Here is a 17,658-nt window from a genome sequence, read left to right on the forward strand (position 1 = left end):
AAAGGAAATGGCGCAGTATCTGTCTCATATACCGTTGGACACCTGGACCGTGCCGTAAGGGAAGGAATAAAGGAGGGAGTGAAAGAAGAAAGGGAGATAGAGATTCCGTAGTGGAGGGCTCCGGAATAATTTCGACCACCTTGGGATCTTTAACGTGCACTGACATCGCACAGCACAAGGGCGCCTTAGCGGTTGCCTCCATAAAAACGCAGCCGCCGTGGTCGGTTTCGAACCGGGGACTCCGGATCAGTAGCCGAGCGCCCTAACCACTGAGCCACCGCGGTGTCTGGGATTCCCCAGGTTCCAGAGGGATCCAACTTTTGGGCCTCTTCTGATGAACCTCTACGACCTCTACGGTGGGATTGCTCATTCGCAGACTTCGCTCTACGCTAACGACTTAAATATATTAGGATATGTCTGTTTCTCCCCGACTGCAGGTTGATCCAAGAGTATGAGCACTCCGTCCACGGGCGGTGTAAGGCACATAGGTTGAACCCAATCGCGAAAGGAAAGCAGGCTGTAATTATATCGTTCACACGCAAGAGCAATGCGATTGTGTTGTTCTACACTCTCAACAATGACGCCATTACGGGTGTAACTGTTTTCGTGACTTAGGTGTCCAGCTGGATGCCAAGTTTCAATTTTTCGCTCACATTCTGGAGTTAAAGAGCAGATGTTAGGCGTGGTGACAAGCGCTCCCAGTCTTACCCGATATATAACATGCTATGTGGCTTTCTGCCGCAGCCTTGTGCTCCCTATAGACGTTCCTCCGGTGTCTGAAGACACTATCTGCCCATCTTGCCTACTCCTCGTGAATGTGCAGAAGGCGCGTCATGGCTTTTCCTAACTGCTTGTCCGCCTTTGAAAACATTTGCAGTGCTACCCTGCGCGGCCTGGGACTAGACACTTTCGCAGAGTAGACGGCGGTCGCGGCACCTTGTTTTCCTGTACAAATACATTTATGGACACATCAACTGTGTACGCACCTAGCGTCCATGGTAGGCCTCACGAGTATGAATAGACCCAAAGACCAAGACGAGTATTTGACGTCGCTTCGTCCAACCTCAGCCCCATTGTGAGAATGATGTTTTTAACAAACAACTAATGCATTTTTAATGCCTTCGTGCCTTAGGGTTCAATAAATGAAAATGAAATGAAACTACTATATGGGATGGCATCTCACCTAGAATGTGTTTCATGGGACGTTAATTGCTTTCAAGCTAGGCTTGCAGAGTCTACTGGGCTTCAGCATTTGTTCACTTTTTCCAAGTCGTTCCGTTAATTTCTTCTTTACTCTATGCATATCTGTCTTTAGGTTCTTGGTACGGTGTGCTGGCGTGGCTTGTTAAATTTGTGCACACCGGAAAAATAAAAAGCTATAAGTTCCGTCTCACTAATTCTCGGTTTGGCTTGTGCGGGTTTAACATCCTGAATCGACTGAGGCTATCAGGGACGCCGTAGAGAAAGGCTCCAGAATTTACCACCCTGGGTTCTTTAACGTGCACTGTCATCGCACAGTACACGGGCCTCTAGAATTTCGCCTCCATCGAAATTCGACCTCCGCGGCCGCGATCGAACCCCCATCTTTCGGGTGAGCAGCTGAGTGCCATAACCACTGAGCCACCGTGGCGGCTACTAACTGCCGACACCAGTCAGAGCTACCAGAATGTTGGCGTAAATCACAAACTTGGACAAAGAGAAGTCCTATTGTCGAAACGTTGGAAAGCGTTCTGAGGGCTTCCCCTCCCTTGTTCAATTTGGGATCACACTTGGGCTTATACATATGGCGCATTATGTGTACAAATTATATGGCACCAAACAGCCCCACCGGGCACACACAGAGGTTCACAAAGCAAGAAAAGCAGAAATCAGAAAGAGTCACACAAGCGTGACATGTACACGCACTGCGCTGCACATGTAAAGCTTTCTCCGTCAGTATTCCGTAAATCTCACTCTCACCTACGGGGTAGCGCTAGTGGCTCTTGCCCGTTGAGCAAAGCTACCGGCCTTAATTATGAAGTTACGACTGTAGAAACATGGTTACTCTACCTAACACCCCGCGGCTGGAGGTATGTGTATTTTAAACGCCATTTTATTCACAATCTGTGTCAGTTATATTCTGTGACTTTATATCAGAGCTAAGGGAACGGTTACTAACCAGGTACTGACTTAGTGGCCATAGGTAGTAAAGAAGGTATGAATGGCTTACTTTTACTAACTTGAAGAGGATAGTAAATGGTAAAGTAATAAACCACAGCCAGAGTTAGTGACTGCTTTACTTGCTACCATTTTACTACCCTTTTAACGCGACAGCGTTAAGGAGCTCGGGCCGCAGAAAAGCCAGAATCATCGGCCGTGAGCGAAAAATCCCTCCTCCTCCTCCTCGCAATGTACGCCCGTGCCCCAACAGAGAGCGCGCGACGGCAGCGCAAGGAAAGGAATAAGGGACGCCTGTCACATATTTCGCCGGACAACCCGGATCGCGCCGCAAGGGAAAGAAAATGAAATGAAAATTGGTTTTAAGGAAAGGAAATGAGGCCGCCTCACATATCTCTGTGGACACCCGAACCGCCCCGTAAGGAAAGGAAAATGAAATGAAAATTGATTTTAAGGAAAGGAAGTGACGCGTCTGACGTATCTCTCGTTCGGGCGCAGAGGGGCCGTGCGGGCGCGCGGGAATCACGGGGTGAGTGGCGAACAACGCAGCGCACATTCAAAGCGCGTTCACCACGAAGCTTGCGGCTTGCTGCCCGTCCGTTCGGTGCGGAAGCTATGCTGGCGTTCGTGGCATCGGGTTTGTCGAGAACGATGTCCCGACGAACGACGACTGCTACGTGAGTCCGCGCGTTTTGGCAAGGCGCCTGGCAGCGCTTCTACGTGGTTTGCCGCTCCGCGCGTCCGTTTCACCGTACGTAGCAGAGCGATTTGTCTAACGGGCAAGGCGTTGCGCCGAACTAGCGATATGGCGTTCCGTGGAGTCCCTGGCAGTGCCGCAACACGGTGTCGTGTTCCACTTTTAAAGGCGAAGCTTAAGCGTCCTTTATTTTTTTAAGTGTTATGGCCACATCTTAAGTGTTGTATTCCCTGCCCCAAGCAGTAAAGACGGGATGCTGATCACTGCTTAGCCGTGGGCTTCTGTGGCCTAATTGTCCCACTCATCCCAAATGGCTGCTACTTTCTCGGAGACACGTTCATAGCCGGTGTCCCTGCGGACCTTTAAACCGCTTCTTAACCACTTAGAGCGCAGGAGCCATGCCCCTGAATGCGTCCCACTCCTGGCCCAGCTCCGAAAGAACGGCGCCTCATGACTACTGATGGAGCTTCTGGGCCTATCGCCCACCCCTGTCTGTCATGCAGCTGAGCCTTCAGCACACACACACACCTGACACACACCTGACAACAGCCAGCTTGCCTGGAATGGTCTCCACGAAGCGCCACACTCCGTCATCAGGTAGGAGCCGTCTACAGCGAAAACCTCGCGGATTGTCATCTACAAGGTCGGCTGCGTTTTGTACAGCGGAAGCTCTGCTGCAGCGGCCTGGCCGTGCACAGGTAGTGCAGTCTGCCTACTCCTCCACCGTGGTCGAACTAGCTTATTTTGTGGCTGCATCGAGCCAAAACACACGCTGTTTCAAGAAGCTTGCAGGGAAAGCAACTTCTCCAGAGCATAGCTCTTCGAAGTCGCCAAAATTTGGCGGGCTTAAGGTATTGCGTTTCTGAGTTTCTGGAAACTGATATCGCTATTACTTAATTACGGTGCGCTGCACGCCTCTCAATAACTAAGGAGCCTAACAGTAATAGTGAAAAAGTTAACTATTCAATATTACTTGGCCAGCCTACTAGTTGGCATGTCCTAGTTGTTTCACGATGTGCTACACCACTGACAATGCTATGCGGAAAAAAAGCACTTTTCTAACTCAAAAAGCATATTTTAGTGAGCGAACTGCTCACCATGGCCGGTGACAGAAAAATTAATGATTGGCCGCTCGGGACGACCAACCTGAGCCGAACAAGGCCCACTGGAGCACCTTACGCACTGATTCGAATGTTGTAAACGTTATCTTGCATTACTTTTTAGTGTTACTGACGCAGGCACCCATAGATATTCATTTCACTTTACGCGGTGCGCATGCCGAATGCCATCGATGGTACACTCGTAGTCATTGTTTTTTCGCGCCTGGCTGTAAGACCGCAATAAGAACAGTGAAAAAAAATACGTATAAACCTGAATAATTTTCCCGCCTGTCGCCGATCCCCGGGCTGATGCCCTAATTCGCAAATTCCGTTTTACTTGGTCGCGTGGTGCGACCTTGCGACACTCGCAGACGCGAATGGATCGTCACTACACAGCTTGCCTGCGTGGCAGGAAAGTGTGGAGAGATTGTGGGTTGCCGACGCCTGCCCGATCGTTACTATGACGTCTACGGTGCGCCCGTCGCGATAATGCGCTGTCTGTGTGTGGATGCTTACCTTCTTTGTGCTCTGTGGTAGCAGAGCGCAACACACTAAGGGAGATGCACACAACTGGGGCTGACATAAACATTAACTTTTTTACTCGAAGCACGCGCACTCAAATGCCATCAAACACGTGGAACATCATCACAAGAATCAAATGCTTCAATACCAAAAAAGAAAACAAAAATTTGCTGCGGTTTAACTACTGCTGTGGCTGAACCTGGTCAGAGAGAGAAAGCTGTGGCGTGAACGCTGCGGCCTATTGCTGCAGTGCCACGTGTCTGCCACAACGTTGTAAGCGCTAATGAATGCAGCCCACACCTCTCTCTCACCACCGCCACGCACCTCAAAGCGCGATTGAGGCGTTCATTGTCTCAGGGAGCCAGATATACGCCTTAATTTCCTCAAAATCATCGGAGTCTATCTAGAACGTTGTCAATTATACTCCAACGGCAATGAACACAATGAACGCCGACGGCCTATAGAAATAGAGGCGAGCGCTCGGTTTCAGCGGCGGCGGCTGAGTGGCGTCATATATAGCTGTCGCGCGGTTTCTCCTCGGTTCGAGGTAAAACTCGGGTACACGGCGAAGAAGCTACGGAGGGCAGTAGTAAAGCTTTCGCTTTAAAAATGTCAGTCGATTTAGGTAATTAGGCCAAATGCGGATATGTGCTTTAGTAAGACGTTAATTGTCGGCTGGAGGTATACGACCTATTAGTTTGTACGAGGCTGCCGCCTAAATACCAGCCCAACTTGTTCCGCTTAGCTCTGCGCAAGAATAATTTGAAAAAGCATTTTCCTCCGCTGCTGCTCATTCCGCTTAGCTCGACGCGCATAGGGGCGATGCCGCCTAATTAGCGCCCCATGTTTTCTCCTGGCTACCACCGGCGACACCTTGGCAAGTAAGCCACCCCGTGGGCAGATAAGCAGTGGAACAAAGCAGGTACTATGGCAGGTCTTGCCATCGGTGGGTCTTGGGTTGGGTTGCGACCCAGGTTGCTCTTCCCGAGCAGCCGCTCACGAATAAATGGGCTGCCGCCTGACACGGTTGGCAGGTTAGGCGGCCTGCCACTAAACCGGCTTCGGACAAACAGACTGACAAACACACAACGCCAAAATGCGGGTAATGGCCACTATAAATGCTAGCACACTAAACTAAAAAGTGACCAGCACCGAATCAACCAGGGCCAGTTTAGTTCAGTTCTTGAGATCTTTCGAGTGCAGCGTTCCTTTAAGCTGACGCGTAACTGCATAGACCATATTTTTTGTGCCCGTGTCGCGCTGCGTTTTCGTCCAGCATGAATCCGTGACAATTCGCCCAGTTTTTCATCCTCGTGATCTTACCTGGGCCCGCAGCTGTTGGTGTGCCCTGACGCACACAGACTTCTTAAGGTAGTACTTGAACGAGGGTCCAAGTATGTTTGACTCTAGGCGGCCCTGGAGACGAATTTTTCCTGCAAGGATTATTAATGAACAAACCAGTGAGCAAAGTTCACAAAATTATGCTGCCCTCTCTGCCTGCTCTAGGCAGTCGCCAAAGGTTCCCTGCTCTTCTGGCTGAAGAGTACCCTCCGGAGGTGCATTTTGAGCCCCCATGGACAGGTAATTTAGAACCCCGAGGTTATTACGAAAATCAAGCTAGTTGTTTTCAATGCTGCGTTCTTACCAGAACCATTATAGAGTAGAGATCAGGGTGCGAGCTTCCACTGTGGCGTTAACTGATAATTTGGTTTATTAAGCATTAGGGGAGCATTTCGTTCGCGGTCATTGCATAGTAGTTTGATCTAACTTCTGTAATTATTGTGACAAATCTCTCATTAGTCTACATTAATTTGTGTACTCTCTATGAAAGGCGAACTTCAAAAAGGCTATATACTGTGCCAGGGCAGCACAGCCTCTCATATCTTATTGCTCCTGTTCATTCCACTCCTCTAGCAGTAGTAATAAGAGCTGACAGCATGAATGAACGGGGCAGTCAGCGCGCCTCGCCCATTTCGGCACCGTAGGCACGAGGATTATTTCGTTGCTGCCACCTACTATCTCGACATTCGGGTCACAACTTTGTTCACCTCTTTCCTTCAATTCAGAGCTGCAGTTTTCTGACAGCACTGTGAACCTAAGAAAAGGAACAGCGCCAAAGCATGCAACCACACACGAAGAAGGACAAGACACAAGCGCTGTGTCTTGTCCTTCTTCGTGTGTGGTTGCATGCTTTGGCGCTGTTCCTTCTCCTAGGTTCAAAATGCAACAACTAGCCCCAAAAAACTCTTACTGACAGCACTGTTACGTGGAAATTGTACCTGATGGAAACCAGGTTTCATCAGCTTCGCGTCGTCTGTTTGCATTTGGGCATTCGGCTAAGGACAGAACACGTGTCACAGGGACTCATCTCAACCGGGGCTTGGGACATAGGCCTACGGTTTGATAATTGTCATAACTGTCATTTCAACTTCGCAGCTGTCGTTTCGCAAATCTTGCCGCCGCACATTCCTCAATCACCAAACCTATCTCAATGGGGCTCTGAAGTACTCAAACACTGCAGCAAAGATTCCGCAGATAACCTAGCAAAGCAACTACAAAAAGCAGTTTGAACATCAGTCTGATCATGAAAATTTCTTAAAAAAGGACGTGCAAAGGCGTGCGTCCAGCCACAAAACGTCTTCCCGAATCCTGTCAGATCTGAACGTGCTCTCCAGACATACATCACTTCAGCTCAAGCTACGGTCCTTAAATTTCAGAGCCGGTATGCGAGACATGGGATTCGGTCTATAGTGTAGAACGATTTCAGCATGATAAAGAAGATGAAAAGGGGTGAGCATTCGAGGCAGGACCGGTGCTGCTCATTTTGTCGCCGTCACGCTTTTCGCAATGCAGTCACTCTACACTGTGAATCACAACGAACAAGCTACGGACCAGGGAAGTGGAATCAAGGGGTGCCTATGCTTCATCACTTCGCAGATATTAAGACCCAGGCAAGGCTCCGCAGAATTTCGGTATCGTTGCTTAGCTTTCCGACTCCTTAAATGCAGGAAACTTTTCGTGAGCAGCGTGGTACGAGGAACGTAAACATTACATTTGGTACGTTGGTGTTTAATGAACAGGTGTTACTGAAAGAGGTGGTTCGAATTTCAAGTGGCGCAAGAACTAAACAGAACACGGATGTGGCGAAGAGCTGTCCGCTATACCGCTACCTGACAGCAGTTCAGCAGGCACACCAACGTGTCAGCGTTTTAGCAGCGCCTTGCAGCGGTATCACAGGCGGGCTAAGCTTCAGGCTCTGGACGCTAACGCTACACGATTAGGGGAAGCATGTTCGTTTCTTCTGTCTGTCTGTCTACCCGTGGTACAGCAGTGGAACGGGGAGTCCACCTCTTTGGACTCATCTACTGCCTGCCTGCCTGCCTGCCTGCCTGCCTGCCTGCCTGCCTGCCTGCCTGCCTGCCCGCCTGCCCGCCTGCCCGCCCGCCCGCCCGCCTGCCCGCCTGCCCGCCTGCCCGCCTGCCTGCCCGCCTGCCCGCCTGCCCGCCTGCGTGCCTGCGTGCCTGCGTGCCTGCGTGCCTGCCTGCGTGCCTCGTGCCTGCGTGCCTGCGTGCCTGCGTGCCTGCCTGCCTGCCTGCCCGCCTGCCGCCCGCCCGCCCGCCCGTCTGTCCGTCCGTCCGTCCGTCCGTCCGTCCGTCCGTCCGTCCGTCCGTCCGTCCGTCCGTCCGTCCGTCTGTCTGTCTGTCTGTCTGTCTGTCTGTCTCACTCTGTGCGTGTGTGTGTGTGTGTGCGTGTGTGTGTGTGTGTGTGTGTGTGTGTGTGTGTGTGTGTGTGTGTGTGTGTGTGTGTGTGTGTGTGTGTGTGTGTGTGTGTGTGTGTGTGTGTGTGTGTGTGTGTGTGTGTGTGTGTGTGTGTGTGTGTGTGTGTGTGTGTGTGTGTGTGTGTGTGTGTGCATGTGTGCGTGGGCGTGTGTGTGTGTGCGTGTGTGTGTCCTTTGGTGCGGTGCCTGTTAGGCGTCTACACAATTCATGAAAGGGCTTTAAGCCAGTGGCTTTCTACTCAATTAGAGCGATGGAAATAACTTTAAAGACATTTTTCTGCTCCGCATCATAAGAAAATGGACTATTACCTTGAATATTTCCATAACTGTTCCTTACAATATTCGAATATTCAAAATATATGAATGCTGAACATTCCAGAGTGACAAAGCACACTTGAAATTTCTAGGGGAGATTCGCCTTATGAATCGTAGGTGAATACACATTCAGCAACTGCCGATAGGTAATACTGTAGGGCGAATCCCGCTTTTGCACAAACAGCACCATCTCCACCACCGTAGTGCAATGCAGCTTGAGTCAAAATACTTCAGCACCCCTCAGCACAGCGACGTCCCCTACTGCAGTGGACATATTTGCCCCAAATTTAACCGATGTAATGCGCCCCTCATTGGCGATGGTCTTCGGCCAGAACCTGAAGTGAAGAAATGCCACTGCGGCAGCACAAATAGCTGCTTTAGACAAACTCTTTCTCTCTACCTATTCGCGCCATGTACTCGGCGCGAGCGGCGCTAAATGTCGCACGCATATCCGTTTAGTGGCACGTATGCGTTTAAATTAAATCTGAGCTATTGCAACCTAGCGAGGCTAGTGTCCTCGAAAGGATGTGTCCGGAAATTCGGGGATTATTGATGTGCGAACACTGAATAGTAGGTGAAGTCCGTACTATGGCGTGCTAATTGATAACAGAAAAAAACCAGCCTTAGACAATGTCGCCCTCCACAAGAACAGCAAAGCGAAGCGGACACTTACCTTCGAAGTCTCCATCTTCCACTTGCTCTTCTTCCAACCCGGGATTTGGACGCCTTTCAACTACCTGCTGCTGCCTTTGTAGTCGACGCGCTGCCCAAATGATTGGTACTAGCGCCTGTTGAATAAGTTTCCTTTTAACAAATCCTCGGATCCTGCTGAGCTTAAACATTCTCGACAAACCGCTGCTGGCTGCCCAACCGACGCTCGTGGGGCATGCCTGCTCGAGGATCGGTCTTAAATACTTCCTCTTCCCCTAACATGCTTCTCCCGACGACGATGAAGATGAATAGATCTTAGAACGCCCTAAATTTTCTGAATGAATTAACTGCGATTCACTCGATGCATTAGAAGTTTTATTCTTTTTCATTTACGTGAGCGTCACGAATTACTGCCCCAGAATAGTCTGACTTTATTGTGTAGACTTGCATTATTTTTTCTAAACAAGACACTCGCCGATCTAGAAAGACTTCGCTTGCACATAATATTTTTAGATGACGGAGGCCAACAGTCACCGAAACCAAGGAGCATAGAAAATGTCCTGTTTTAATTTGTAGCCTTCATCAGTGGGAGATTAATTAAAACAGAAGAAAAACAACCGCATGCCGCCGGTGGGATCCAAACCTACAAATGTCGCGTCCTGTGCTCTACCAACTGAGCTGCGGCGACAGCTGTCCAATCTTCTGCGTTCGGGGGTATTTATGTGTAGTGTAACCGAACCTTGAGAGTATTCACCAGCACCACCCTCGTCCAAAGCGGCCGCCAGGCGTAGTAAGTCCTGCTCTATTACCGCGAGTGCCACGTAGGACGGAAAATGTTGATTGCCATCTTATGTCACCTACGGCATCAAGATTGCCAGATTCTAGGCCCTCGTTAAACCATTAAGCAGACAAGGAAATGGAAAGGAGTACACGATATGGCATGCATGACGGGAGCCAACAGTCACCGAATCCAAGGAGAATAGAGGCTTTATTTTTTTAATTTGTGTTTTTCATTGATGTGAGATTAATAAAAGCAGAAGAAAAAGCAACCACATGTCACTGGTGAGATCCGAACCCGACGGCACGCGTTTGTTTTGTAGGGACAGCTACATTACGATAGCATTTGGAGCCTTCAGCGTGGCGACGCCGTAGCGGTGGCGGCGATGCCACGCCGTGGCTGTGACGCCACGCTGTCACGGGGTTGGCCAAGTGGTGCGGAGCAGCTGCCGGCGGTGCGGCGCCGTGGCTGATCACGTGGTTCGTCACGTGGCCAAGTTCCACTTAGCCAGCTATAGCTATCGCGTCACTCCAAGTTTAACCAGAGGTAAACCACTGCCAATTATTTGCTTCGCCTTTTTCTAAAGGGGCTGTGAAGGAGGCTCTAATAAAGTTTCGGCACGCCTGGGATATTTAAGCACGCCGCTTAGCGAATAGTGCCCAGCGAAAATTTTTTAAGTGCGCTTTATAGAAGCTCAGTTGTCTGTAGTTAAAGTTTGAATTTCAGCGTCTTCGCGCCTTTCTCTCTCCTCTCGTTATGTTTTGCACGCTAGAAGGTAGGCGCTCCCTCCCGACCCCCCTCTGGGAGCGGAGCTTCCCTACCCGCCGGATATAAGCAGCTTATTGGCCGCGACCATGGTAGCTGCCTGACGTCTGAAAGAATCTAACCAATGGCCACCTCTCACGTTGTCTACGCAGATGCGGAGACGGAGGATGGTGCGAGCATGAAAAAGTCGCCGGGAAGGGCTCGCCAACTTCGACGCGTGATTGTGGGTCGTCTGCTGCGTGTAGAAGAGTATTATTTGGCTCCGGTTTTCATGGCAACGCAGTGCAGTGATTAAGTGAATTAATGTGCTCTCCTTGGAAGGTGTTTCAGAGCCTCTTTAATCTCCAATTCATGAAAACTACAAATAAAAAATGACAGGATGCAGTTATGCCTGCTTAGGAGCTTAAACGCGAAATCCTTTTCCTTTCCTCTTTCTCCCTCCAATTTTCTTTATAGCTTTCTTCATTTTTCAAAATTTCAATTTTTTTTTCACTTTTTAAAATGTACGTTTTTTGGTGTTTATTTTAGCTATTCTTTTGTTTTTATTATGTTGGTTTTGTTTTTATTTTGTACATTTATATAGTTTTTACCTTTTTATTTGTTTTTTATTTCATTTCGCACATGTTGCTTCTTAAATATTGCTTAATCAACTTTCTTCAACTTTCCGTCCACGCCACTCATGAACCAACAGACTTAGGCCTTTAAAAAAACATCCCCCATGCTGCTTGGTTTCGGTGACTGTTGCCTTCCGTCAAGTACGTCATAACGAGCACCTCTTTCCATTCCCTTGTCTGCATAATATCTTTAGGCATTTTGAACAGTATTTGAAAAGGCAGGATGGCCCTACTTTTGTTGGTTTCAGTCCTGAGTGCTCCATGTCGTATAGTCTTGTCATGCTAGAAAGCCGGCTTTTATTAGCAAGGCGCAGTGCCTGCAGTATGCTTATTTGGTGGCTCTTGGTACTGCCCAGAGGGGTAACAGTTTTGAGCAGGAATTATTGTCTGGTAATCTCGGCGATCTTTGCTGCTCAATAACTGGCAATTTGAAAAATTGCTATATATAGGAGCCTCGAAAAAAAAGTAAATATTTTCAGAAGCAAACAGCGTGCCGCGGCGGACTTCAATAATCATGAAAATAATGCTAAATATTGTATAATTGAGCTAAAATTTACGATTTCTTAGAGCTGTCGGTTAGGTCAATGGAAAGTGCGTAACCGTTGAGAACGATTTCGTACCTGTTTTCAAAGACGAAGTTCTCTGAAGCCGTGGAGGGCCAGGTAATCAGGCGAGGTAATCCGTTTCTCCTTGTGCCTTTGCACCTTTTTTTCTTGTGTGCATAACGCACGCGGTGACTTTCTAAATCTCAGGTAATGTCTACGCAGTCTACCGGCCAGGGAAGGTCCCCCTGGTCGGCTTCCCTACCGCCTCATGAGATGTGTCTGGAAGCTTTTCAACGCTCCGGCGTCCGCAGCATTCCTGTGGCGCTGGTTCCAAAGGATGGTGGTTCTATCAAATTTAACAATCCAGGGCCTGTTCGAGCTGCTCTCCAGGCGGCCACTTCCCTATATGAGGCAATCACTGAGGTAAGGCAGTTTAGACGTGGCGGGATTCTGCGCTGTTCAGCAGACCTGCCGTCCGTAAAGAATCTTCTAAATGCTCTTCTTTTGGGTGTCTTCCGGTAAACAGCTTCATTCCGTCTCATCTGGCCTACACAAAAGGTTTGGTTTGCGGTGTGGACTCTTGCTTGTCTCCACTTTAGACCCTCAACCTTCTCTCTGCAACAGGTGTTGTTGCTGCGTATCGCTGTAGCCGGGAGGTGAACAATGAGCGGGTGCCAACGGAAACGGTTATTGCCACTTTTGCGGGTACTGCCTGCCCCTCAGAAATAAAAGCATGGCCCCTAATCTTCCGTGTAGGTCCCCTTCCGTCTAAGCTACTGCAGTGCAGCAATTGCTGGCAATATCGCCATAGTGCTCGTGGCTGCAAGTAAACCTTGCGCTGTTGCAAATGCGGCAATGACCATCCATCAAATGTTTGGTCTGATCAAAACGAGAAGTGTTTACTTTGTGATGGATCTCATGCTGCAAAGTCCATGAATTTTCCTTCTCGGAATAATTAATTGCAAATTCTAGACATAACCGACCACCAACGCTGTTCGCAGCGCGAGGCAATATTAGAAATTAAAGACAGAGCTCACGGCTATGCAGGTGTGTCACCTCGTTCAGGAGTGACACTAAATTCGTCTATCTCTCAGGGAATAGTGACTGCTGGGGAAACACCTATGGCTAAGATGGTTGACAGGATAGTGTCCACTGTCACAGAGTGCATATCTAATGCTCTGACAACGCAGATTACCCAGGTCATGCAAATTGGAATGACTTCTGCCATGTCAGCCATGTCTTCGTTAATGACCCAACATTCCTTGCCTGAACAGTCTCAGCCCCAACAACAAGTTACTGCTATTTCTTCACTTCCTCGGTACACTAATTAAGATAATGCTCAAATTATTCATAATGCAGAGATGGCGGATTCAGATACGTGAATCCTCAAACGCAGTGGATCCCCCATGTCTAACCCTCCTTCTCCACAACCTCAGCGAAACCAAAGAAGCAACATATTGGCTTTAAGCCAAAAAACTATTTTAGGGCAGGCAGTTGCTGCTGCACGGATTTCTCAACTATAGGGGTGTTAAGAGTTCTCCATTGGAACTGTCGGTCCCTTCTTTCAGCTTCAACAGACTTACTGTACCTTATATCTCAACATAATCCAGACAAAATTATTTTACAAGAAACTTGGCTTACATCTGAAAAACACTTACATTTGCGAAATTATTTTTCATTTCGACAAGATCGTCAGTCAAGAGGTGGAGGCTTACTCACACTAGATTCTTCAAACTTTTGTCACAGGGCTAAGATTACTTTTCAGTCCTCTGCTATAGACTGTGAGTTATTGGCTTTAGAGTTTGAAATTCCAGGGTGCTATCTGTTTTTACTGTAAATGTTTATTTTTCTTGTGGTGTGCAGGATACCAGGCTGCTAGATCTTCTGCTCCTTAATTGTCAGAAGTCAGTTCTATTGGCCGGTGACTTTAATTCTCATGTGTCGCGGGACTTTAAGACAGATTTCTGTGGTAAGTGCATTTGGGATTGGGTTACTGATAACATTTCGTGTATGAATTCAGGTTCGGCCCCATTTCTCCGCGCACAAATTTGATCTGTGTTGGATTTCACTTTCACCAGCCCTTGTGTTCCTGTACTCAATTGGTCGACTGTGAATTGTGGAACATCTAGCGATCGCATACTTCTCGTTTTTGATGTTAATTGCCGCTTAACTCCGGCGTGCTCTCAGTTGAGGTCGTATGTAAACTATGACCAGTTTCTGTCTGCTTTGCACTGCACTCTTGCTTCAGTGGTTAATTCTGCTAAAGAGAATACAGAAAAATGCATATGTTTGACAATTGAGGAATGCCGAAAGAAGTCCGAATTTTTGGTACGTACATCAAGAGGGAACACTTCAGCTAGATAGTGAAATACAGATTGCTCGCGGGATTAGAGACGCAGAAAGGCTGCATGGAAGAAGATCCTACACAATCAGTGCCCAAAAAATTGGCATGATTATAAGTTCATTGCGGCTACTTTTAAACGCACAATCTCACAAGCGAAAGAAGATTATGAATCCAATCATTTTGATTTCCTATCAAAATCAGGAAATCGCGCACTTTTCTGATTGTTAAGATCGTGGAAAAAGATCCTGGTTTCAGAAAATCCACTCTCATGTGTTTTGACCCCGCAAGAAGCAATAGATACAGTTGAGAAAATTGCCAAAAGATTAGAGCAGCGTTTCGCCTCTGTACTTCCTTTGCGCTCCACGTTTGTTGCGTCAGTGGACCAGTTTCCGCATGTCCCACTTATTACCATTCCCGAGCTTTCCCCGATAGTGTTGAGGTTATTAACTGCTGCTCCTGGCCCTGATAAGGTAACATCAAAAATGTTAAGGACCCTCTTTGAGGAGTCCCCTACCTCTTTATTGCAGCTGGTTAATTTTTCAATCAAACATGCATGAATTCCTCCCGAGTGGAAAACCTCAAAAGTGATCCCTTTACCTAAAAACAATTGTGGTGGCTATTATCTGGATATTATTAGACCCATTTCATTGACATCAAGCATAGTTAAGTTAATTGAAAGGCTCATACTCCTAGGTGTTTCGGAGTTTGTGGACCGCAATAATATCCTTAGTCTCCGTCAAAATGGTTTCCGTCAAAAATGTTTCATATGGAATGCCAACACCGATCTTGAGAGTCGTATTCGTTTTTCGCGGCACCAAAAAATGCATGCTGCTTTGGTGACATTAGATGTAGCCAAAGCTTATGACAGCGTAGAACACTACATATTATTGCAAAGATTACATACTCTGCAGTTTCCGAATTACTTGCATGGATATCTGCGTTCCTTGAAAACAGACAGTTTTTTTGTATACTAATGGTGGGAATTCTGGAAGATATAAACTATTCAGAGGTGTTCCACAAGGGGCAGTCTTATCGCCTGTGATATTTCATATTCTAATGAGCTCTATTCCCAGCCATCAAAACATTCGCACGTACATCTATGCGGACAGCATCGCATTTTTCACTGCTGCAGCTGACATTCAATCTCTGTATGTGCGCCTGCAATCGTACATAAATTTGCTTGAAAGTTGGGTGTGTGACTTACGTCCCACCTCAAATGTAAACAAGTGCGCTGTACTTGTTTTTCATTTGAAAGATCCTGTTCATCTGTCTCTCAGTTACCAGCGACAAAATATTCCTCAAGTTAGATCATTAAAATATATTGGTGTCATTTATGATGACAGCCTCACATGGCGCTATCACTTTAACCATGTCGCAGCGAAAGGGGCTCGTGCTGTGGGCATGTTCGTAGATTAATTAATGCCCGGTCTGAAATGCGGAGAGATGCACTTTTGCTGATTTATGTTTTGTATGTCCGACCAATTTTAGAATTTAGATCTGTGCTGTTTTCTGGTACGGCTGGTTACAAAATTCGCCCGCTCGTTCTTTTGGAGCGGGCAGCGCTTCGGTTGTGGCTTGCCCCCCCCTCCCCCCCCCAAATTCGTGGCCAATAATGTGCGTTATCTTGAAGCCTGCATCATCCAGATTTCAATTTCTAACAGTTCAGACGCACCTAAGAATATATGAATCAGGTTTATAGCGCTCCTTGTCTGTTTTTTGTTGCCAGCCGATTTCCTTTTTTGGTGTCCACTGGCCTAGATTTTATACCCTGCAGGTAGTTAAGGTTTCAAAATTTGCTTGATCCTTTAAACATTCTGTTGTATAACATCCTTGGGAAAAAAACAGTGGGTCCTCTGTAGAAATAGTCGGTGATGACATTTTCCCGAAAAACGCTAAGCATTTACCACCCCGCATTTTAAATTGATTACTTGAAGACCATATACAAAGCCCACCTATTTGCTTAACGATAGCTACTGACGCTTCCTAATTGGATGAAAAGGCAGCGGCAGGAATATATTGCCCGCTTCTAGATTGGTCTTTTTCTATGTAGCCTCGCGACTACACCCAATTTTCCAAGCGGAGTTTCTGGCGGTGGTGCTTGCTTCTGGCGGTGGTGCTTGGCGGTGGTGCTTTCTTTTCAGTGGCTCTCTATACAGACTCTCATTCTTTGTGTTCATCCCTTGCTTCGGCAGTACATTCGCCAATCCTAAACACTTTCCATTCATTACTCCCTCCGCATTTGAGCCTTGTTCAGATGATATGGGAGCCAGGTCATAGCGGTGTGACTTCCAATGAAGTTACGGACTGCCTGGCAAAGCCGTCCCTCAATGGCCCTGTGCTACCTATCGTTCCTGCTACATCGTACATTACAGCAGCGAGGTTTCGAAGACAGAATTTGTTAAGAATGACAGCTGGATCTCTTTTAAGATGTGATGATTACCTGCACCTGAGGTATTCGTGGAGCAGGCAGTCATGCCATTCACGGCAGCTTGAGATATCTCCATCAAGGCTCCGCTGCCGGAACCCACCCTTAAATTTTTATTTGCACAGGTCTGGGTTGGCGCTTAATCCCGTCTGTGTATTATGTGGTGAGCACAAAACCATCGATCAATTTTTGTTGTTTTGTCGCCGATACACCATGATCAGAAGACGGCGTTTAGAGAAACTACTACAACAGCTTGGCCTTTGTTTGAGAAGCCCAGTCATATTGTCGTTTGGAGCCACCATACTTGGGTAGAGCCACAAGTCTGTTTTTACCGCCATCCAAAACTTTTCAATGGAATAAAATCGGCTACCTTGGTAACTTTTTTAATTTTTTCAATATTGTTTTTATTCTTACAATTATCATTATAATTTAACCACTCGGCTATAAACAAGTCTCGATCTCCTGCGTGCGTTATGAATTTCTCGTTTCATTTCGTTGTTCTTTTTTGTTTACTTCTTCCTTCCTTAGCATTCATTCTATTTTCATCCCGGAAATATTTACCTGAAAAACACTCGGTGGCCCCAGTTCTTGGCCAGTACCCCTATGTGATCATGTCCCATTATATGAGGGCAACAGCAACAACAACAATCAGGTGCTTTTTTTCCCACAAATCCGATATACAGAGCAATAGCTGTACGCATGAAATCCTGTGTAACCGCGGCATCCGCTTGCGACGTGTTGCAGTGCCTTCGGTTCCCAATTCGACCCATAAACCCAAGTGTATCGCGGCATGCGCTTTCTCTTTGTCGCTTTTAACAAGAAAAAAAACGTAAACATTGTCACTATACGTGGCCGTCGTTTTTGAGAGCGGTGAAGCGATTGAAAGTGCATACCACGGTGCAATAACACCGACTGTTGAAATAGAGCGCTGCAAGGCTTGGAGCATGTCACCAGTTGACGCTGTGTT

General features: G+C 47.5%; 1 protein-coding gene across 1 annotated transcript in view; it reads right to left on the reverse strand.

The window, feature by feature from the left end:
* The window catches only part of LOC144093429 (uncharacterized), an 88,915-nt gene extending 79,455 nt beyond the window's left edge, over positions 1-9,460 (reverse strand). Inside the window, exons 1-2 of the mRNA XM_077626841.1 lie at positions 9,243-9,460; positions 5,800-5,909 (exon numbers count right to left, since the gene is read on the reverse strand). Coding sequence (XP_077482967.1) covers positions 5,800-5,909; positions 9,243-9,411 — 279 coding nt within the window. The 5' untranslated portion in view covers positions 9,412-9,460. The remainder of the gene's footprint in view (positions 1-5,799; positions 5,910-9,242) is intronic.
* Positions 9,461-17,658: the final 8,198 nt, after the last annotated feature.

The sequence above is a fragment of the Amblyomma americanum genome, chromosome 1 (assembly GCF_052857255.1).
Source record: "Amblyomma americanum isolate KBUSLIRL-KWMA chromosome 1, ASM5285725v1, whole genome shotgun sequence".
Taxonomy (NCBI): domain Eukaryota; kingdom Metazoa; phylum Arthropoda; class Arachnida; order Ixodida; family Ixodidae; genus Amblyomma; species Amblyomma americanum.